This window comes from Phascolarctos cinereus, unplaced genomic scaffold, assembly GCF_003287225.1.
Source record: "Phascolarctos cinereus isolate Bilbo 61053 unplaced genomic scaffold, phaCin_HiC Scaffold_4;HRSCAF=312, whole genome shotgun sequence".
In the NCBI taxonomy this organism is placed as follows: Eukaryota; Metazoa; Chordata; class Mammalia; order Diprotodontia; family Phascolarctidae; genus Phascolarctos; species Phascolarctos cinereus.
Window position 1 is genome coordinate 707009689 of NW_027555847.1, and position 23184 is coordinate 707032872.

Here is a 23184-nt window from a genome sequence, read left to right on the forward strand (position 1 = left end):
CTCCCCAATCCCACCTGCAGAGAACTTTACCCCCAACTCACCTGGCATATTGGCCAACAGATGCCCGCCAAGTCAGGGCTGTGAAGCGTCAGGGGGTATTTTTTTTAGCAGCTAGGGCCTTTGATGCATTAAAGAGAAACCATCGTGTATTTAGCATGTACTTTGGATACAGAAGCAGCAACGAGGTCCCTCACCACTTGAAACTTGTGGTCTAGTAGGGGGAATGAGATATCAACACAGATCATAGATTCATAACTGGAAGGGACTTGAGAGATCACCTAATTCAACCCCTTAATTTTACAGATAAGAGGAATCAGTGGAATGTGGTGACTTGTCCAAGACTACCCAGACGGTAAATGGCAAAGCTGGGATTTCAACCCAGGTCATCTCATATTAAATTCAATACACTTTTCCACTATGGGATTCTGCCTCTTAATTTTTTTTCCTTCCCTGGACTGAATTTCCCTTTCTCCCTTCTCCAACATCTCTGATTTTATTGGTGTAGGGAAGTCACAGAGAGAGAAGTCCCTCTCTTAACATAGGGAAGCTTCAAATCCAGCCTCAGATACATTAGCTATATGACTTTGGCAAGCCACTTTGATGTGGTTCAGGGATGTAGGGACCCCAGAATACTGAGGTAAGGGGTAGAGTTGTCTGAGAAGAATTCATGGACTTAAGTGGTCTTTCAGTCAGGTGGCAAAAAGTTTGTTATAATGCTAATATGGCAGGCAGAGCTCTTTAGGGAACTTGCAATTCAACAGGAATGATGCTAAAGCTTATAGAGGAAAAGTAGTGAGTTACGTGCCAAGTATGCTAATTAGGTGATAACATACAACCTTGGCACAGATGTCATTCACTACTGGAAACTGGGGAGGGGGCTTCTTAAGGGAGGTAAGGGTGTATTTTTGGTCTGTTATGTCTGTAATAAGATCGTTTTGGGAGCTGATGTCTATAACTTGGCCTCTGGATCATATATGATTACTGTAGGAATCAGTATGTGATAGTTTTGTTGATACAAGATAGGCTCGTTCATACAAGAGCAATTATACAGAGGCCGGCCTGTTCTTGTAACAGGGAGAGGTAATGAGATATTTTGCCTCACTGGGCCCACTCACGAGTTATTGCCAGAGATAGGGTCCTTGGGGTCGGGCAGAAAATTGTCAGGGATAGTGTTTTGGAAGCTAGGGTGAAATAGGGTCTTGGAAGTGGGCTCCGAGTACAAGCACCCAAGCACCCCATCAACAGTCTGTCTGCTCCTTCCTTCGACTTTTAGGACAACCTACATACAGTAAAACAAATCAACTTATTGACTATGTCAGATAACATATGGCTCATTAAAAATTTTTTTTTTATTAATTAATTTTGATTTATCAGCAATCACTTCCCTGTGCTTTTGAGTTTAAAATTTTTTCCCCCTCCCTCCCAACTACCCTCCCTGAGACTGCAAACAATCTGATATAGGCTCTACATATACATTCCTATTAAACACATTTTCACATTAGTAATGCTGTAAGTAAGAATTAGAACCCATAGTAGGAACCACCAGAAAGAGGAAACAAAACTCAACAGAAGAGAAAAAAATAGCAAACAGTTTGCTTCAATCTGCATTCAAACTCCATAGTTCTTTCTTTGGATGTGGATAGCATTTTCCATCATGAGGCCTTAGATCCTTGCATTGCTGAGAAGGGTTAAGCTTATCAATATTAGTCATCGCACAATGTGGCTGTTATTGTGTACAACATTTTCCTGGTTCTCCTCAGGTGCCAAATTGTAGAGGACTTTGAATATCAGGCAAAAAGGGCTTGTCTTTTCCTGGGTAAATCATTGAAATTTTGGGGGCAGGGTAGTGGTATGCCCTGATCGGCACAGAAGCAAGCTTATTTTTGGCAGCGCGCTGAAAATGAGTGGAAGGATTATTCTGGAACTGGGAGAAAGTAGAGGGTGATTGCAACAGCACAAATCAGATGCAAAGGGAAGCTTGCACCAGGGCGCAAGCTGGGGCGGCAAATGTCTGCGGCAGAGCGTGCAAACGAAGGTGAAAAGCAAACTGGTCCTGCTTTGGGACCGATATATATTTTTAAAACATGCCAGGCACTGCCCAGTTTCGGAGACGATGGCTACTGTTGCACTACAGGAGGGCCAAGAAGCGTACACAACAAACCTGGGGAGAAGAGGAGAAAGGAAGGGAAGGAAGGCGAGATGGCCCTGACCTGCTTGGGGGAGTCTAGCCCAATCAGAGAGCAGAAAGGCGAGGTGGCTCACTTCTTATTGGATGGCTAAGGGTGGGGGCGTGGCCCTGAGTTCAGGCTTCAACGTTCTCTCAGGGTGGTTAGTCTAGACCAATCAGAGAGCAGAAAGGCGAAGGGACCTGCTCCTGATTGGGCAGCTTGGGGTGGAGGTGTGGGTCCGCGCGCCCTCGACCTTGAGTTCCCCGGGAACAGCTGGGCGGTCTAGGCCAATCATAGAGCAGAAAGGCGAGGGCAACAGCTTCTGATTGGGCATCTTGGGACGGGGGCGTGGCCAGGCGCGCGCTCTTGTCCAGGTCCCTGCGCCACACGACGCGTTCGTGCTCCGTTGCTCTGGCTGTCTTCCGTTGTGGCCGCCTCCGCCGCTTGCTGTGCACCATGCCGGTGGACCTGAGCCAGTGGACCGGGCCCCTGAGCCTGCGGGAGGTGGAGGAGAAGCCGCAGCACCCGCTCAGCGTCAAGTACGCGGACAGCGAGATCCTTGAGCTGGGCCAAGTGCTGACGCCCACACAGGTACCAGGCCCAGCTTGTGGCCCTGGGCTGGGCTGGAGGGATGGAGGCCCGGAGCTCTGCGGGGGGGCAGCGACGGAAGGGCCGGCGGCCGTGCCTTGGTGCGTACCAGCTCCGAGGCTGGAAGTTATCCTGCTGCAGAGGCTGTAGGATCCTGGGCTGGCGAGTGCGGCCTGCGCTGCCCTCCGGGCTCACTACTTTGTCTTACAGACGGGGAAACTGAGGCTGCTCCCCCCCCCCCAGTAGGCCTGTCCTGGTCAGTTACAGCAATTGACCAGACGCGTTTAGAAGTAATTGAGGTCTGGGTCAAGGAAGGGAAAACCACAGGGCTTAGGATCAGAGACTTGGGGGTGCAGGGTACCTTTCAAGGGCATTTCACAGGTGAGGGGACCAGCCCAGGGTCACTCCGCTTCCCCCCTCTTTCGGGCAGCCTCACCCCTTCCTGGGTCTTGGGGCCAGTGAATTCCAATGTCCCTTGGAGCACTTGGGGGGTGGGGGTGGGGGTGAGACTGGGACCCTAACTGTGCTTAGGATGGTGGGATCAAAGACTCGGAGTTGGCCCAAGCCCAGCGTTTGGGGCACACTGAAGTCTAGGGGGTGACTCACCCAAGTTAATGAGCAGCAAACCTGGGATTTGAACTCAGGTCCTCAGACTCCTCCTTAGGCATCTTTGTGCTGGGCCATCCTGCCTTGAGAAAGGGGGCAAGGGAAAGAGGAGGGGGAGGGAGGAGCAGTCTTGCATTTTTCTATTTTTGTCTGGCTCAGAAGTCCTTTGTGTTTGTCTTTGCATTACTTAACAGGGTTCCTGGCACACTTTGGAGCTTAATAAATGCTTGGTTTGGGTCTTTGAGGAGGAGGGAGTGGTAACCAGGCAAGGCCCTAGACCAAACCCTGCAAAGTAGCTGGGACCACCGAGGCAGGAGAGAGAGTCTTCTTCTGTTGCTCCAGGAAGAAGAAAACATTCCCTCTGATAATGTAGAAGCTCCTGCCTGCGGGGGCTTTTGTCTTGCCCCCTAGGACCTAGCCCAGTGCCTGGCACAGAGGACTTAGACCTGTGATTTCACTGGTAGAGGAAGTGCCCTCTGGCAGCGTACCAACCCTCCTCTTCTACAGTTTTGCCTGGAGCCCTGAGAAGTTAGCATTTTGCAGCCAGTATTTGTCAGAAGTTAGACTTGAACCAGGGTCTTCCTGACTCCTAGGCTGGCTTTCTAGCCGCTGACTATTACAGTAGTCTGTAGGTGGGTCTGCCTGCCTCAAGTCCCTCCATTCAGCTACCAAAGTGATTTTCCTAAAGCACAGGTCTGATTAGGTCACACCCCCCTTAGTAAACCCCAGTGACTGTCACCTCTAGGAGCAAGCACAAAATGCCCTGTTTGGCATTCAAAGCCCTTCTGTAGCTGCCTCCTGTCTTTCCTGTCTTCTCACACCTTTCTCCCCAATATGTGACACTGACCTTCTTTCATGTCTCAGGAAAGCTGAGATACAGGAAGCTTTTCCCAGCCCATCTTTTTTAAAATAAGTTTTTGTTGATGTCTTCTATTTCTTGTATCACCAAAGTGATCCCAGTTATTCCTCCCCCTTCAAGAGAATCATTACATAAAATAAAAAATATCCCCTTGAGCACTGGCCCTGGAGTCAGGAGGACCTGAGGTCAAATCTAGCCTCAGACTCAGATACTCACAGGCTTCGTGACCCTGGGCAAGTCACTTGACCCTGATTGCCTCAAAACCAAACCCTGTAATCAGCAGTGATAGCCGGTTCCTGTGTCTTCTCCTTTTCTATTTTGTTGATATATGTTTATGAAAATATTTTTCACCTGAGGACTTCTTTAGTTGCATCCTAGAAATATTGGTGTGGTGTTTTATCATCATTTTCTCTTACGTAGTTATTGTTTATATAATTTGTTCTTTGACCCACTCATTATTTAGGATTTCATTGTAAAGTCTCCATTTGAGGCCGTGTATTTTCTTTGGATTCCTGAACCAATTATTATTTTTTTGTACTATGGTCTATAAAAGTTCCATGTAGTGCTGAGGAATATGTGTATTTGCTGTCCCATTTAGACAATAAGAGTTAAGACTGTTTGTATGGAGAATATGGAGAAAAGAGAGAGACCAGGTGATTATAGGGGGTCATGAATCAGAGAATGAAGGTGTAGAGGAGACAGAAAAAGTGGATGGATAATGAAGAGAATGAGAGAAATCCTTTTTGGAAAGGGACACAGATAATGAAACTTTAAAAACCCGTGAACAGACCTAGTTGAAGAGGAGGAGAGGAAGGAGGAATTAATCTGACTGAGAGGAAAAAAGAGGAGAAGAATTTTATAACCAGATAAGAGCAGGAGAGAAAAAGAATAAGCAGAACTCCAGAGGGAAAGAGGGTGACACACTAGAGGAGAGGATCAGGGTTAGGAGAAAAGAGCCGGTGGGAATGGAGCCACCTTTAAAAAAAAGATTAAAGTAATTCAAGGAACATAATATTGTTTTTACAGGAGCTAGAGATAGATACAGGGGGGTAGATACTGTTTTTACAGCAGAAGAGGGGGAAAATCCTAACTTGGGGGAAAGGCAACGTTAGAGACAGAGAGGAAAAAATAAACCTTTCATAACTTTAAATGTGAATGGAGTGCACAGTCCAACAAAATGAGAAAGAGTAAGTGATTGATTGGATAAGAAACCAAAACCCTACAATCTGTTGCTTAAAAGAAACACATTAAAAAACAAAGGTATACACAATATAAAACAGATGATGGGGGAAAAAAATTTACCATGCATCAAATGAATCTGAAAAAACAAGGAGTTGCTGTCATGCTATCTGATAAAGAAAAAAAACATCCAAAAAATAAAAAGGGATAAACAAGGAAACTGTATTATGCTGAAAGGAACCATAGCAAACAAACCAGTGTTAATAATGAAAGATATTCTAAGGAAACATCAGAGCTACAAAAAGACTGTAACCCAGTAGTGGCAGGACACTTTAATATTGCCCTCTCAGCTCTGGATAAATCTAACAGAAAGGTTTAAGAGGGCAGGGAAGGGTAGAGGGCCTACGGGACTGAGCAAATTCCTGGAGAGACCAGCATTAAGACTCTTTCCAATGGCCCTCTTCCCCAGACCTTGATCCCCTCCTCTGGTTTGCTGCCCCCTTTCCCTTCGGAGTTCTGCTTATTGCTTCCTTTTTCTCCCCTGCTTGTATCTGGTTATGTAATTCTTCTCCCCTTTTTTCTGCTCAGTCATAAATAGATTCCTCCTTGCTCTCCCCCCTTTCACCTAGGTCTGTTCTTGCGTTATACATTTTCAGTATTTGGGCCCCTTTCCAAGATGGGTTTCTCTCATTCTCTTCATTATCCACCCTCCTTTTCTGCTTCTCTACGCTCTCCTCTGGCTCGTGACTCATCATCGTCTGGTCTCTCTCTTTTTTCTGTATTCTTCATCGGATCACAACTTCCAGGATGTCCACTCCAGGCTCTCTCCTCTAGGCACTTTCTGTTCCTGTCTTGTAGGATTCCCCCCTTTTTTTTTGATTCCCCTTTTTCATGGTGCCCCATTTTCGGAATAACACCAATAAATTGCAGGTGTCAGAGAGGACACTGCCCGTGGTAGGGCCCCTCCCTCACCACTTTTCTGAATGTGTGGCCCACCACTGATCTGTGGCTTCTCTTCTTGACCTTTTCCCTCCATCTGCCTGGAAATCTCCTGTGTTTATGCTTTCCTGCCCCTCCAGGTGCCAGCTGTCCCCAAGGGTCCCAGCTTCCCCCTCCCAGAGATAGTCTGCATAGATTTTTCAAGAACCAGATCTCCCCAGGCTGCACCCAGTGCAAGGTCCGCATCTCCTTTCACAGACTGTCTCTTTAGGGGCGTTTGTCAGTGGAACCCCATCCCACAACCAAAGCAAGGCCTTGTTCCCCCTGCCTCCCCCTTTTTGCAGTCTGTTTCTGAGACCTCAGGAGTCCTCTCCCCCTCATTGCTTGTCGTCAGCACAAACGCATTCCTCTGTCTCCCCCCCCCCTTTTCAGGTGCCCTGCCAATATGCTGTATTACATTATGGTCATTGATTTGCCTCTCTGCGGGGTGTTGCCAGACTGTCTGTGATTCTCCCCCCCCCCCCCCCCCCCCCTGCTCTTCATTGCTGCCCCCCCCAACTTCCGTGGGCACAGTCTCCTTGTGTACATTGGAAGGAGGCTTCTCGCAGGTCTCTGCTCTCACTCTGCTGCTGCCCTTGGCTGCTGCATTCAGTCACTCACTCATGCATTTGTGTTACTTGGGGTGACTGAGAAGCAGATGATCTCTTCGGTTTTGGTTTTCTTCAGAAAAAAGTTTCCAATGCCTCATTACTGAATGTCCTTTTTTTTTTTCCCATTTTTGGTTAAGCTAAAATTTGCAGGGTAGGTCACTCTGAGTTGCATCCTGACCTCCCATTGCAGTTGGGAACACATGATTCCATTCCCTCCTACGTTTTCTGGCGGGTGCATGAGAGTCTGCGTGGCTCACAATTCCTTTCCTTTGTATTTGAAGGTCTCTTGATCGTGTATTCAGTTTGTTTCTGAGCTGCATTGTTACATTTAACCACCATAGGTCTTGCCGTTTGCAGCCTGGGTTTTTTTTTTTGCTTCTGGAGGTGATCTGTGAATTCTTTCAGCTGATTCTTCCTTTTGTCTGTTTAGAAGTTCTGGGCAGTCCTCTTGTATCATTTCTTGCCTTATAGTGTGAAGGTTTTTTTGTCCTGTCGTGTTCTTTTGGGAGGCCTCTTTGTGTCCTGTCTTTGAGATGATGTGTTTTGTTTGCACAGTGAATATGTGTTCTTTTAATGTTCTCCTACTTTTGCTTTTCTCGTTCTAGGTTGTCCTTCATGTCTTTGTATTTGCATTCCCAACCTGTGGTTTTTTCTCCCGTTTCTTTGGTGAGGTTTGACTTTGCAGACCTCCTTATTTTTGCTTTGCAGGGCGTGAGCTCTGTTCTCATATTTCTCATTTCTCTTTGGAACCACTCGGACCACGTGTGGTTCCATGTTTTCCTTTCGTTCACAAGGTCCTTTGGCTCATTAAGTATTGCATCATTTCCCTTTGTTTTACAATATTTGTTCATAGCTGCCTGAATTCTTTGACTAGATCTGGAGGCTATATTTCCTTCTGTTAATGTTTTCCCTATTGATTTCTCTGTTTATGTTCAAAGTCCTTGAATTTTTTTCTTCCTTAGATCTTTGGTAATTTCAGCCCCCTCGCCCCGTTTTCCTCAGTTTACTTTTTGATTCTGATTTCTGTCCCCTCTGATGGTGGTTTTCTTAGGGGCTGGCCCTTAAAGCTCCCATGCTGGGTCATTCATGGCTCGCTAGTGTAGAGCTCTACCCCGAGTGCCCCATAGGTGGTCAGAACTGGTCCCTCAGGCTTAGGAGAGTGCCAGTTGCCCCTTTCATGAGACAGTCTCCTGTCCTCCTCTCTCTGTTTAGTTCAGAGAGCGACCGCGCTGGTGCTGTGGGGTTGGCCACCCTGGCACCAGCATTGGTGCCGTAGGGTCGTGGTCCCCATCAGGCGTTTGGCCCTGAAGGGCGGCCGCTTGCTGCACTGGCTGTTTGTAGCTACCTGAGCAGCCGTGACACTGGAGAGGGGGAGGGGGATGGGGTGTGGGTTTGGCTTTTCTTCCAAGCCCCAAACACATGAGTCCTTGGGTGCAGCCTTATGTCCTTAGGAAGATAGGGAGGGGGCTGAGTGGGCTCAGGGTGAGTGAGTGTCAGTTCATTTTATCCTAAACCATTGAAACAGCTGAAGTTGCTTTATCTTTGGTGCATAATTTCTGTTTTGGAGGCTTGAGAGGTTGTGGGAATCAGGAAACGTCTATTCCAACAACTTCTTCACGAGACTTGGAAGTCCTCCTTAATTGTAGTACCTTTTCTCCTTCGGTTATTTCCATTCGTGTGTGTGTGTGTGTGTGTGTGTGTGTGTGTACACAGTAGTCTATATGTTGACTCCTTTATTAGATTGTAAGCTCTCGAGGGCAGGAACTTTCTTTTATGTGTTCGTATACCCAGTACTTAATAAATGTCTATTGACTTACTGTTCAGTGCCTGTAATAAAAGCTTATTGGTTGATCCCTGATTGAGTCGAGGACGCAGAGCCATAGGCACCAGCACTTAGCATAGTGCCTGGCACATTGTAAGGCTGAATAAATGTTTATTGACTTGCTGACTTTTCTCCGCAGTTCCCTTGTTCCCTGGAAGGGTTTGACCCCAATTTTAAACCTGTGTGTGTGTGTGTGTGTGTGTGTGTGTATAAGTATATAGATAGATAGATGGATATACATAGGCATAGATATAGATAGATTCATATATATCCCTTTAAAAAGCAGAGTTTATGCTTTTGAATTCCCTGCCCCTGGTGACTTGCTGTCACTGAGCAAGTGAATGGAGACCAGCACGAGATATCTTTTCCAGAAGTAGTTAAGCTGGGTCTGAATCATAGGATTCAGAGCTGGAAGGCCCCTCAGCTCGGGGCCTCCTTGCCCCCCCCTTTCCATACACGTAAGGAGACTGAGGTCTCATGGAGGTAAGGGGTTTGCCCAAGGTCACCCCAGTAAATTGGAGCACCTGGATTCCAACCCACGTCATGAGATTCCACGTCTTTGCAGTGGCTGAGGCAAAAGTTGCTGCTTGGGACATCTTTTGGCAGCAGTTTTAATAAATATTCTGCTGAACAGCTTGAATCAGTTTTGCAGCCTCCCCTCCTTCCCTCTCCTGCTGAGAAAGAGAGAAAACACAAATCCACGACCTTTCAGGCCCCTTCAGGCCCCTTCTTGCCGGCAGCGTCTGGCTGCTTCTGGAACGGGGAAGAAGTCCTTTTGTCAGGTGGGGGTGGGGATAAGGTCCCTGGCACCTGTGTTTCAGCAGCGGCAGTGATGTTCTGTCTCCTGCTGCATAACAGAGTGAGTGGATAGAGAAAACCAGGGCCTAAACCTTAGAGGGCACTGAGGCGGTGCCCTGGTTCTTGGGCACTGGAGAGCAGGGAGCAGCGCGACCCTTTGTTACTGTAGGCTGAGGGCGGTATGTCATAGGCCTCGGCATCAGTCTGGGCTTAATTTCCAGCTCTCTCACTCAATTGGTGTAACTTTGGACAAGTCCCTTTGCCTAAAGTGGAGTTGTGCCCTCTGTAAAATGGGTGAGAATGGCTAGTGTTTATATAGTGCTTTAGTTTTGCAAAGCTTATCACGTGTTATACAATAAGATTCTCACAATGGCCTTAGGAGGCGGGGGCTCTTTACAATCCCCATTTTACAGATGAGGAAGCCGAGGCAGACAGGTTAAGTGACTTGCCCAGGATCATACAAGTTGAACTCAGCACTTCTGATTTCAAGTCTGTGACTTTGCCGCCACACCATTCTTGCCACCCAGTTTTAAGGGTGAAGATGAAGCTGGGCCGGATGCCCAACTTCATAGGGCTATTGTGAAGAAAAGTACATTATAAATTGTAAAGTGTGATAGGGGTAGCTGGTTACCATTATTCTCATAAGCTCCCGGGCCTGGGCTTGGAAGGGACCTCTGGGGCCATCTGTGCCAATCGCCCCATTCTCTCCCATTTACGAACTTCAGGGTGGACCTTGTGGTCCAGACCACACTGTCAGGGTCCACAGCTGGAGTCTAGGCTGGATGTTTATGAGCACTGTGATCCTGCATGTGTCATTAACTTCTCTGCGCCTCAGTTTCCTTCTCTGTAAAATGGCCCAAATACTGATATTCCCCTGCCTTGTGGGGTGTCCTCTTCAACCTGAAAATGCCCTTGAAGTATGAGCTGCTGTCAGCAGGCATTTGTTAAGCACCTGCTAGGTGCTGAGGATGCAAAGGTTAATGAAACAGCCCTGCCCTCAAGGAGCTTCCATTCTGTCGATGGGAGCAGGCGAGGGAAAAGCCAGGCAAAGGAGAGGCCTCTCCAGATTTCCTGCCCTCTGCAAAGAGTCTGATGTTGTGCATGCTCTTTGGTGAAGTAGCATTGCCTGCTGCTGGGGAGGGCCCAGAGAACAGGCCGTCCTGGAGGTTAGAGGGCTGCCTGACCTTAGCTGGGGACGTGCCCTGCTGTCATGGTTCACACGTGGGAGATCATTGTCTTTGATGATCCCCTGCCAGAGCTCAGCTCCGAGAACGTACATGAGGGGCTCTGTTGGTTTGTCTCCTCCCCCCGCCCCTGCCGCCTGACGGCCGACGACTGGTCATTTCCCTGCAGGTGAAGGGCCGTCCGGTCAGCATTGGATGGCAGGGCTGTGACCCCTCGAAGCTCTACACTCTGGTCCTCACAGACCCAGATGCTCCCAGCAGGAAGGACCCCAAATTCCGGTGAGTCGGAGGCTGGTGGTGACCGCTGCTCCCAGCTGTAGCTCTTGGCTGTCCTTGGAATGGTGCCAGGCCCCACGAGCCCCAGGGAGTAGCTTGACTTTGAGCACAGGATGGCCTTGTCCAAGCAGCCCTTAGAAACAAGGTGGTGGCGATGCTCTAGCACGTCATCAGTCACCCCAGAGATGCAGGGAACACTGGGCTTGGAGTCAGGAGGACCTGGGTTCAGATCCTGCCTCTCAGCTACTGGTTGTGTGGGCAAGTCACTTAAGGTCTCTTAGTTTCTTCATCTGCTTGATGGGCCTGTTGGGAGGATCTGATGAAACTACATGAAGAGTTCTGTAGAGCTCACAGCTTTGTCTTAAGGTTGGTCACCCGCTTTCTCCACAACTGGCTTTTGGAAATGTTGTTATACCCCTTTTACCGATGAGGAAGCTGAGGCTCAGATTAAAGTGACTTATCCATGGTGATGACTGGAATGGGATGCATCGGACCCCAGAGCTAAAGCTGACTCAGGCCTCAGAGGCCATGGACTGCTGTCACTGCGTTTAATTTGGTACAATTTTTTTTTGCACACAAATTGACCTATTTTTGTTGCTCCATTTTCTTTTTGAAAAACATATAATAATCACCATGTTACCTTTTGAACTGTCTTTCCTTGTCCTGTTTCCTTCTGCTCCCTCTCCCTTCACCCCAAATCCTTCCCATTGGGAAAACAAAAGGAGGCCAGAAAGCCCTGCTAACAAGGAAGGCGAGTCCAGCATGAGCAGTCCTCCTGTGACCGTGTCCAGAATCTCATTCCACACCCTCAGCCGGCTTAGAGAGGACTGGCTGAGGGAAGGGTGGGTCAGCCTTTCCTGGCGGGCCCCTGCAGGGCCGGCCTCCTGCCACGGCTCCTCTGGGCAGCCGCAGGCCCAGCTGCAGGTCATGGGGGTGCTGCTCCTAGAGAGTCATCTCTGGCTTCAGATCCTGCGTCACAAACTCACTTCTGACTTTGGGCAGGTCACTTTGACTCCTCTGGCCTCAGCTTTGTCATCTGTAAGATGGGGGGGTTGGACTAGGTGTCCTCTCATGTCCCTTCCAGCTCTAGGGTCCTGTGACCCAGAAAGGCCCCCAGGGAAGAAGCCGCTCCTCAACCTCACAGGCACCCCAGTCATGGGTTGAGGCTTTGATCTGGCAGTGGCCACGTCCACAGGCTCCCCTGTCCAGCCAGCTTCTCAGACCTTCCCTCTATTCCTCCCGTCTGCTTCTGCTATGAGAATGAGAGACAGTGACGTGGCCTGGCAGAGCCTTTCCTGGGTCTGCAGCTTCTGAGGGCCGGGATGGGAGAGCTGGCCTTGGGGGGCATGGACAAGAGCGTCCTCCAGTTCTGACTCTTCTTTTCTTACCTCAGGGAGTGGCACCACTTCCTGGTGGTCAACATGAGAGGCAGTGATATCAGCAGCGGAGATGTCCTCTCAGACTACGTGGGCTCTGGCCCCCCCAAGGGAACAGGTGAGTCAGGAGTCAGTCTGGAGCTGCTTCTGGGCCTGAGCATGTGCTCTGTCTGGCTTCCACTGGCAAATGGCTCTGAATGCACAGTCTAGTGCATGGTAGGTTCCTGGATGACCTGAGAGGGGCCTCAGAACAGGGGATGTCAGAGCTGGGAGGGGCCCCAGAACAGGGGATGTCAGGGCTGGGAGGAGCCTCAGGACAGGGGATGTCAGAGCTGGGAGGGGCCTGAGAACATCGGATGTCAGAGCTGGGAGGGGCCTCAGAACAGGGGATGTCAGAGCTGGGAGGGGCCTCAGAACAGGGGATGTCAGAGCAGGGAGGGGCCCCAGAACAGGGGTGTCAGAGCTGGGAGGGGCCCCAGAACAGGGGATGTCAGAGCTGGGAGGGGCCTCAGAACAGGGGATGTCAGAGCGAGATTGGCTCTGGAGGAGTTGGCTCAGAGTTGTAGATGAGCTGTGTATCATTACTGGAGGGACTTTACACACTGGCAGTTCTGTGCAAGGAAGTCTTAGAAGAAGCTGTCCTTGGCTCCTGGCAGTGTCTTGGGGCTCACCCATGTCCCTCCTGCCCAAGCAGCATCCCTTCCCTAAGGGGCCTCTCAGGAAGCCCTGGCTTCTGGCCTCTGCCTGCAGACCTCCACACACGGACAAACCGACGTGGTGCCAGATGAGAGCAGCCACGCCTGGCGGCAGAGGGCTCAGAGCCCGTGGGGGGCTCCTCACGTGGCATTCCTTGTGCCCTTGCAGCCTGGTACTAAGGAAGGAGGATCAGAAGACCAGGGTTCAAACCTGTCATTCAGCAAGCCTTCATGAAGCGCCCACTTTGTGCCACACACCGTGTGGAGTAATGGGGAGGCCGAGACAGAAATGAAAGTTCCTGCCCTTGAGGAATGCCCTGTAGCACATTGACGGACATGCCAGATAACTAGACAGTGCTGCCTGTGTGTGTGTGTGCGCGCGTGCGTGTGTGCGCGCGCGCGTGTGTGTGCCAGACTGGGTGTCTCCCTGCACCCTGCCATTCCCTACCCCACCCACCTCCAGGCCTGGCTTTGCCTGCAGGTTCAACCCCCTCCCTCCTGTCATACTTGATGAAGCTAGCCCAGAGATGCTTCCTGGCTGTGTGACCCTGGGCAGGTCACCTTCTCTGTGCCTCAGTCTCCTCGTTTGTAAAATGGAGATAAGATTTACATGAAATGGGGTCGTCATAGCACACCTGTTAGGAAGTGACCAGCTCAGAGTCACAGAGGGACGGTGTTAAGTCATGAAGCTGAAACTTGACCCCTCATCCTCTGGCTAAAGAATGTCAGGTTTTCCCCACTGCTTCAGTCATCCTTGATGATGAGAGCTGTCTCCCCCTTTCCCCACCCACATCCCTCTCCCTTTGAAGGCCCTGGCTCTGAGTCCTCTGCTGCCAGGCGTGGCTGCTCTTATCTGGCACCACATCGGTTTGTCTGTGTGTGGAGCAGGTACCCAGGCTCAGGCAGGGTGGGATGGTGAGCAGGGTGGGGGTGGGGGGGCCTGTGGAGCAGCTGGGGGGGGCTGGCCACTGATGGACTGACTTCATGGAAGCCAGAGCCTTGCTCCCACTGTTTCTCCACCCGTGACCTCTGCTTTTCAGCTGCTGCTGAAGGTGCTGATGTTTCCTCTTGGGTTCTTCACCCAAGGTCACACAGGCAGTGAGTGTCTGAGGCAAGATTTGAACGCTGGTCATCTGCAGCCAGTGTTTGAAGAGCTTAGGTGGGGGGCGGGGGGGTGTCCAGGGAATCCCGTGGTATTGGAGATGACCCTGGACTGTAAGAGCTCTGAGGATCAGATATTCGCCAGCTCAAGGCCAGAGAATGGCAGGAATAGTGACGGTGGCAAACATTTAGAAAGCAGTTATCGTGTGCCAGGCGCTGTGCTAAATGCTTTCACTTATCATCTCATTTTGCTTAACCTGGGGTCCAAGAGCCCTTTACCCCCAGCCCATCCTGGGGTCTCTGGAGGAATTTTGGGGAATCTGTGAACTTGGATAGAAAAGTACATCCTTATTTAAGAATGATGAGTATCCTTTGTAATCCAGTGTATTTTTTTCAATTCATTTAAAAACATGTTTCTGAAAAGGGGTCTGTCCCTGGGCTTCCCCAGACCCCCCCCCAGGGCTCCAGGACACACCCAAGGTGAAGAACCCTCCTGGGGCCTGAACAAGAAGAAAGCTGGGGGTGGGGCGCCTGCAGATTGCTGCTGGAGGCAGCCAGTCTACATCACAGATGGCTGCCTGACTGGCTTCAGGAAGGGCTCCTTCCTGAGTGACTGCTGACACCTGTTTGCCTTGCCCTGCAGTGCTGGCCAGATAGAGAGGAGAGGGTGCATCTCCCTGGGATCCACTCATTTCTCTGCAGCGGTTATCAAATTAGGTGGTTTAATTATGGAAAGATCCACAGGAGAAGGGCCGTTCTCACAATTAGGAGTTGTGCTGTCATTAAAAAACCTGCCAGCCCACTTTGTGCAGAACTTGGAAGCTCCTTGTGCTATGAGATCCAGCTGGTTGGAGCTGGGTGTGGCCCTGTGATCCTGGCTGAGCAGAAAGTGGCCCTTGGCAGCTCAGGAGGGCTTCCTCCCTGCTGCTCTTAGGCTGGGTGGTGGGAACAGGGCTCCCCGAGCCTTTCATCAGCTCAGACTTGCTCTTAGATCGCCCACATCCAGAAGTGGGAGAGGCAGGATTGCTAAGGGGGAGATGGGAAGAAATCATAGGCTCAGTCTGCGGGCCCCATGGGTGGCATTATTTGGCACTGCCAGCTGTGCCCACATATCTGCCCTCTGCCTTTCCCCCAGGTCTTCACCGCTATGTGTGGCTGGTTTATGAGCAGAATGGGCCACTCAAATGTGATGAACGTATCCTGAGCAACCGTTCCGGGGACCACCGGGGCAAATTCAAGGTGGCTGCCTTCCGTGGCAAGTACAAGCTCGGGCCCCCTGTCGCTGGCACGTGCTACCAGGCTGAATGGGACGATTATGTGCCCCGGCTCTACGAGCAGCTGGCAGGGAAGTAGGCCCTGTGATCACATGACCCCTCCCCAGGCAGTGGCATCTCAGGGGTGGTGTGAGCAGATGCCCCCTCCCCCTTACTCACCTACTGGCATGGAGTCTTTTCCTTCTGATGGGGGGAGGGGGGCCCTGGGTGTAGGACATGGGAACTTGTTTTCAGTGATGTCAGCTTCTGGCTTGGTGGGGGGAGGGGGAGGGAATTGAGATGTTAGTGAAAGTCATGATCTGATTCTAGCATCCTGGTGGAGAAATACAAATAATCGGTAAAGATGCTGATAGCTGAACATAGGTAGAATGTTGAGATTCCGCTATCTTTGTTAAATCTTTGTGCATCCCGTCCCTGGTGTCACATCCTTTTCTTCTGAGATCCTAATGGACAGAAACTGATTTTGGAGGGTCCAAGATCCTATTTCATGGAAAGTTTTCTCTTCCAAGAGAACCAGATTAGTGGGGTTCTTGGTCAATGCTTCCTTGTTTAAAAAGATTTTAAGGGGATTTAAACCAGCCTTTGGTCTCTTATTTCATTGGGAAGCAGCTTGGTGGGTCCATTTGTGTCGTTTGCAGCTGGAAAGGCAGGGGTGGGTTTAACTAAACTCCCATTTCCCTCCCCATCCCCCAGTTGAGAAGTGTGCATGGCTGGGTGAGTCCTCATTTCTGGGTTAGACATGTTTGCTGTGCTCACATTGTGCTGTTAAATCTGCTGCAAATCTTTGTCGTAAGAGAAGCAGGACCTGACTTACCAACATTTGTGTTTATTTCTGCTGTTTGCTTCTTGTTGAATTAAAAGAATGGAATACCCTGGCTGCCTCCTGATTATTTTTTCTCTCCACACAAAGTGCTGCTGCAAGCCGGGGGTGTGTGCTCCTTGTGGAAGGGCTTCCTGTTACCTGGAGGGAGCTTCTCACAGTTCTTTGCAGGTAGCCACAAAGGCAGCTGGCCTCAGGGGAACCTGGGTCAACCCCGACTTTGATATGTCCTCCTTGTAGGACCTTGGACAAGTCACTGAACTCACTGGCCTTGTCCGAGGAGGTGGTTGGATTAGGGGGCCTCTGCTACCCCAAACTGCACGGATCTAGCACCCTCATTGTACCGGGGAGGGAAGCGAGGTTGAGACAGGGGCGCTGACTTAGTGACTGGTCTGGCAGGAGTCTCGTGACGAGATTTTAAGTCCGCAGAGAGGAGCTTGGTTCACATCCTAGCTCTGGCCAGGACCCTGATCTGCGGGACCCTGGGCAGGTCACTTCCCTGGGCCACTATGTCCTTCTGCAAAATGAGGGGCAGCCCGAGAGGGTCTGGCAGCCCTCCAAAAGAACACAGCTTATTCAACCTCAAAGGTCAAGTCCAACCCCCCCCCCAATAGGCAAGGAAACTGAGGCGTAAGGCCATACTGCCTATTCCATTGTTGAGCTAGCAGCCAAACCCAAGCCTTTCTTACTAGGGCCATCCTTTACTCGCCAAGCATCTATTGAGTGACTGTTGTATACTAGGCACTGCTGGGCTCATGGGACAGTCAGAAATAGGAGAAACAGTCTCCTGCCCTCTAGGAGCTTACATTCACTATGCGGAAAGAACAGCTGTAATTTTGGAGGGCCTTTCCTTTTATTTAATGAATGGGAAGACCTGCAGAAATGCGTCAGACAGAATGCTGTTGGATATTGTCGAGCATGGTTTTCCTTTGAAAGGATTGATTTCCCGCAGGATAACTCAGTCTCACCCAACCGCCGCCGTCAGGCATTCCAGGGATTGGGGCCAAAGCTGCGGGTGTCCCGTGCGCACACGTGCTGCCAGGGTGGTGGTGGCGGTGGCAGCGGCTGGAGGTGGGCGGGCTGCTCAAGGTGCTTCATGGCAGCCTGTGGTGATCCTGAAACAATGCCATGTGTGTGCTTGTGTGTGCGAAGGGAGGTGAGTTAGTAGTAGAAAAGCTTTATTTTACTCTCCAGCAAGAAAGAGCCGAAACAATGGCGTCTTTGTCAGGATGGATTGAGTTTCTTGGTCCCTATGATAGGGGACCATGCCTCAGACCAAAGAGCCTGGTTAATACTTGGCCAGAGGCCTGAGAGCTAAAGGTCATTCTGTCCAAACCCCTCATTTTCTGGAGGAAACAGGCTGCGAGAAGGGGAAGTGCCTTGGGCACAGCCAGGGATCCCTGCTCCCTTCATCTGGGAATGTTTTATATACAAATACTAAGCTGTCTTGCACTTCCTAGCCCTTAACCTTTTCCAGACTGTGCTGTCACAGAAGGCCCTTCCTACCCAGGGCTGTCTCCTCTTAGATGGCGTCCTGGGTTACTTCTTATCCTTGAGAGGAGGGGTTGTTGCTGTCTGTGTTTGCATCCCCAGAGCCTGCCGGGGTGACTGGTACACAGTAGGCCCTTAATAAATGTTGATAGTTTGATTGTTTTTAAATTGTTCCTATTTGGTCCCTCCCGCCCTCTCCAAGTGTTACTTAATTCACTTCAGTTCAAGGCGCCAGCAAGCCCATGCCCCCAGGTAGCCAGAGGGTCATAGGGTCTTAGATCTCTAGCAGGAGGGGGCAACAGGCCATCTACTCCAACCATCTAGGCCTAGAGAGGGGAAGTGATTTGCCCAAGGTGATGGGTCAGTGGCCGAATTTGAATTCACATCCGATCACTTGGGAACCTGGATCAGCAAGGACCACAGATCATCTGAAAGCCGGGTTTTAGCCAGCAATGCAGCTGTCATCACCTCCCTTACCGAGTTGAGTCAGTCATTAAGAGAATTAGTTTACTATGATTCAAGCATTCTGCTCCCTTCCACACTAATTAAGTCTCTTTACCTCTGGGCCTGTTTCCTCATCGGTAAAATGAAGTAACATAGATTGAGAGCTGGCAGAGTCCTCAATGGCCATCTAATCTGACCTGATTTTACAGGCAAGGAAACTGAGGCCCCCAGGGAGGCTTAGTGACTTGCCCCCAGAGTCACACAAGGAATTTGTTCTAGATGACAAGCTCCTGCCAGCGTGTAATCTGTGACCCTCTGATCCCTAGATAATTTGTACAATCTGAACTGATAAAAGTCCTGCTGCCCTTGGACTCTTAACCGTTTTTCACTTTTATTTAGCTGCAGCCTCTGTCCATGCTACGCCCCATCTTAGCCTGTTTGGGACCTTGGACCAAACACACTCCAGCTAAAATGGACCAGGATGGTGGGGGCTGTCAAGGGGATGAGAACTGAGCAGAATCTTCCCTCTCAGCAGTAGGGAAACAGCCTCAGGGCCAGACCAGCGGGGGCCCAGCCAGCCAGTCACCAAGCATGAGATTAGGAAGCAGTGAGATAACAACAGGTCAGACACTCTGTGAGCTCCCAAGTGCTTTGTCAATGTTAACTCATTTTATCCACGGGCCACAGGTGTGCCCGCAGAGCTCCTGCTTCCTCTGGTCACTGCGGCCCAAGCCCTGTTTGCCTCTGCCCTCCCCTTGGCACAGCATGGCACCCCAGCGATGGTGCAGATGTGGGGTGGGGTGAAGAGTGTGGACGTGGGGCGACTGTCTTTCTCTAGTCAGAAAAAAGAGAAGCAAAGTCATGACTGAGTTAGGTTCACTGTCTGCTTCTTGGAGGGGGGCAGGGACAGAAAGGCTCGAGTCAGGCCAAGAGTGGCCCATGCCTTATGTACCTCCCCCCGGCCATTTGGCAAAGCCTGGGGCCCCCTCCTCAGAATCAGGTAATTAAATACATAAAATAAAACACAAGATTGGATTAGAAAGGGAACCAATAGTTATGGAAATGTTTACAAAATGTTCTTCGGCCCCAGGAGAATGACTGCTGAGTTTATACCCATTTCACGGGTATGGGCATATACTGTAGCTAGATACAGACAAACATCAGTTAACAGAATGACAGGCCAGGGATGGATTGATTTAATTTTCAGGCTGATGATAGAAGAACATCTTTCAAAGGTGCCTGAGCCTGCTGTCCTACCTTAGTGGTTTTTTTGGACCTCATGGTGATTTGATTCAGAGGGACTTCAGCTGAGGAAACTCCACCAATGAGGATCACCACCAGCAGACTCCTAGAGTTGCCTTAGAGGTTATGGGACTTGCTCAGGGTCACAAGCTGGCATGTCAAAGAGGGGCACTTGAACTCAGGTCTTTCCAACTCCTCAGACTAACTGAGCTAATAGCCTTAAGATACTTTGCACACCACAAGACGCCCTGTACATGGTAGCTATTATTTCTTTAACGAATGGAAATCTCACAGGGTCTCAGTGCTCTCAGTTTGATTGTCCTGGCAGAGCCTGATGAGGCCCAGGAGAGTGGGAGGTTTGGGACAGGCCATTTAAGCTCCGTGCTTTTTCTATAGGATCACAGCTCTGGAACTGGGACTTCAGAGGCATGCAGTCTACCACCTTCAGTTTATTTAAAAATTTTTAAAGACAAAAATCTGTTTTCTCCCCCCTCCCCACGCCCCCCGAACACGCAGAGTCAAACAGAACACATTTTCTCTGTTGGTCCTGTTCAGAAGCAGTTTTCTCATTCTGCACCCCGAGTCCATCGCCTTTCTGTTAGCATGCTTCCCTGTTCCCTGGAATTTTATCGACCCTCTTTGATTCCAGAGAGAGAGACAGAGAGAGAGAGACAGAGACAGAAACAGAGGGGAGAGAGACAGAGAGAGTAAGGCCCACGACGTGTCAGATACAATGCAGGATCTGAATCTGACTCAAGGACCAATGGGAAAAACCCATTAGCCACAGTTCCACCAGTAGGCCATCAATAATATTTGGTCACAAGGGTGCCCGGGGCTTGAGCTTCCAGCCCCTTCCCACTTCTTTCCCCGGGACTGATGCCAAGTTGCCCACATACCTCTTCTCTGGCTTTCTCCCTCCAGTGAAGTGTGTGGCCATCTGCTCAGGGCTGAATCGATGGTGGTACCCAATCTAGTGAGCTTGGCTAAGCTGGTTCTTCGATGCCAGACTGAAAGTCCATCCCCCAGTACCATCTTTGAAGGTTTCTCTGGCCCAGCAGGGTAGGACCAGACAGAATGGCCCAGAAGCCGCTCCAGGGCGATGACAGGAGGGTGTCACCTGTAGAGGCGGTCATTTCTCCCTCCGCTCCACCCCCATTTCTGTACTTTCCAGGGCAGAGTCTGACCCTGGCTCCTGGCCTTCCCGTAGGTCCCAGAACATACAAGTTGACCCAACAGCCCTATTCGATGCCACTTAGGGAGCAGGAAAGACCCAGAAAATGCCCACATTTCTAGAGGATGGTGGGGGTGGGTCTCCTCTCCTCGGGCTTCAAGAAGTGCCCCCAGGGCAAGCTGAAAGCAAAACCTCCTCCAATGACACAGGGAGACATTGTGATGAACACTTTTATTTACAAATATAATTAAAAGCTCTGACAGTTATCATGCTCTTCTTGGAACCTGAAAAGGGTTTTTTGTTTGTTTTTTTAAAGTGCATGCAAAAGAAGTAAAGCATTTCTTTTAAACCGTTTTTTATTGTAAGAAAATACACAGTTTGAAAGTGTGAATAATGTAATATTTATGACCAAGAGATGGGATTGTGGGTCACGGGAGGCGGGGAGGGAGATAGAAAGAAAAAAAGATAAAGGTCATCTGGTTGAGAGACAGTGTTGGATTCCAAATATTGAATTGGAAAAAGGGTGGGGGGGGAGGAAGAGGACGAGGAGGAGGAAGTAAAAAAATTTGATCAGAGAAACAGTTAAAATACAATATGAAAATAAGTCATACCTCTCCTTAAATTCCTTCTATACACAAAATACACGATTTGCTTAAGCCCAATTTGTGCTACTGGGAATCTGTGAGCTCTTTAAATGTATTCACATCCTCTGCAACAGCAGAAAATGATTATGATACAATCAGAATATGCTGAAGGCAAGTGAAACCCTTGCCAGCAGGTTCTTAAAAATCACAATATCTCTGCCCACCCCGCCCACCCCCCCTCCCCACCCCAATCCCCAAAAAAGTAATTAATATGTCACCACTGATATGTACATCACAATTAGATTCTGTAAAATGTATCAAATTTCTCAATCTTTAATAAAACTTTTTTAAATTCCTGATGAATAAATACCAAAAAAAAAAAGAAAGAAAGAGAAAGAAAAGGAAAGAAAGAATGCAGCAGCTATTTAAGGTGTAAGGCTGCGGATACTGAGTCTCTCTCCCCCTTGGCATTTAGAATTTTTTTCATTATTTTTTTTTTGCTTGACTTTCATAGGTTGGTGGTAATGAGTGATTGCTTTAAAGAAACATACATCCAGTTTAAAAAAATTATTTGTTGATCTGTTGGTTTTGTTAAAACTGTCTCCAAAGTTTTCACTGAAACATTTTATAATCACATCAATACTGTGACGTACTATGAATAAAAGAGTGGGCCGGGGGGTGGCCAGCACTGAAACTTGACACGGGGGGAGGAAGGGGGCCCCTGATGGAGTAAGAATATACAGGCACTAGTCCGACACGATGTCAGTAAGAGTAAGAGAGAGAGAGAGAGCGAGAGCGACGCCCGTTCCAATGGGGAATGTGGTTTTGCAGGGTTTTAATTTTCTTTTTTCTTTTTTTTTTTTTGTAAATGGCAAAAAAATTTAATCTCATCTATAGTCCTCCTTAGGGTAATCTAGTGTAACCAAATTCCCAAATCCCATTCGAAGGCTCTCCATGTCAAAAGTTTCAATCTCACGCTCTTGTCTTTCCAACAGAAACTTGATCCTCTCGCTACGTTCCTTCTGAAGGGCGGCCAGCTCCTCTTCAATCTGAAACAAACATAGGGGCTGGTCTCTTTCCCAGCAGGCCCACCCCTCCGCCCACCCACAGCCTGCTCAGCACAAGTCAGCCAGGGTCCTATGGGGTCAGCAGGGACCTGAGCTGGAGGCTTCCATCCCTCCCAACAGGACCTCACACATCGCAGGATTGCATAGATCCTTTGCTACTAGGGACCTCTGAGGCCATCAAATTCAGCCCCCTCATCTTGCAGAGGAGGAAACAGGCCCAGAAGGGATAAGTGACTTGCCCAGGGTCACACTGTTAGGTCTAAGGATCTTAGATTTCTAGCCAGAAAGGGACCCTCTTATGTCACAGATCAAGAAATTGAGGCTGAGAGGTGGAGAAATTTGCCCAGGGTCACCCAGAGAGCAAATTTCCAAGGGTCAAACAGCTAAGTAAGGTTGTAAGGATCATAGTCCAGCACCGTTACTTTACAGATGAGGAAACTGAGGCCCAGCTCACATCAGAGGCAGACACAGAACCCAAGTGTCCTGGGCTCTCCCCCCCCCCCCCAGGCTAGGCTGCCTTTGTGAGGCAGGTTCAGGCTCTCCCAGATCCCGGGCTCCCCAAGGGAGGGCTCTTGGCTCAGAGCAGCCCCCGGGCTACGCACCTTTTGCTCAAGATGTGCCCTTCGAAGAGACACCCTCTGCTCCAGCTTCTGGAGCTCTCTCTCATGCTGGGCCTCCGTCTGCATCTTGATTTTGCTCTGGTAAGCGTTAAGCAGCTCCATCTCCTGCTGTAGCTGCAGCCTCAGGGCCTGGCACTCGGCTTCTTGGGCCTCGTCCAGTCTTAACTGGGGGGGGGGCAGAGAAGACAAAGCAGAGCCTCACCACTCAGCTCTCCCCTTTAGCTGTCCTT

General features: G+C 49.7%; 2 protein-coding genes across 4 annotated transcripts in view; one reads left to right on the forward strand and one right to left on the reverse strand.

Moving 5' to 3' along the window:
* The first annotated feature begins 2534 nt into the window (after window positions 1–2534).
* PEBP1 (phosphatidylethanolamine binding protein 1) lies at window positions 2535–16388 on the forward strand. The gene is made up of 4 exons (XM_021007965.2): window positions 2535–2759; window positions 10963–11072; window positions 12463–12563; window positions 15377–16388. Exons 1-4 carry the CDS (start codon window positions 2625–2627, stop codon window positions 15592–15594), a joined length of 564 nt encoding a protein of 187 aa, XP_020863624.1. The 5' UTR covers window positions 2535–2624; the 3' UTR covers window positions 15595–16388.
* Window positions 16389–21580: 5192 nt separating this feature from the next.
* TAOK3 (TAO kinase 3) overlaps window positions 21581–23184 on the reverse strand; it is a 237689-nt gene continuing 236085 nt past the window's right edge. For all 3 annotated transcript variants that reach the window (XM_078154357.1, XM_021008044.2, XM_078154358.1), the window contains exons 20-21: window positions 22937–23119; window positions 21581–22316 (exon numbers count right to left, since the gene is read on the reverse strand). In XM_078154357.1, coding sequence (XP_078010483.1) covers window positions 22155–22316; window positions 22937–23119 — 345 coding nt within the window. In that variant the 3' untranslated portion in view covers window positions 21581–22154. The remainder of the gene's footprint in view (window positions 22317–22936; window positions 23120–23184) is intronic.

What these genes read in the sequence shown, in the direction of transcription:
- PEBP1 (XM_021007965.2), top strand. Translation starts at nt 2,625, where the DNA reads ATGCCGGTGGACCTGAGCCAGTGGACCGGGCCCCTGAGCCTGCGGGAG. An exon ending in AAGTGCTGACGCCCACACAG is followed by an intron (nt 2,760 to 10,962) that starts GTACCAGGCCCA and finishes ATTTCCCTGCAG; the next exon opens with GTGAAGGGCCGTCCGGTCAG. An exon ending in TGGCCCCCCCAAGGGAACAG is followed by an intron (nt 12,564 to 15,376) that starts GTGAGTCAGGAG and finishes CCTTTCCCCCAG; the next exon opens with GTCTTCACCGCTATGTGTGG.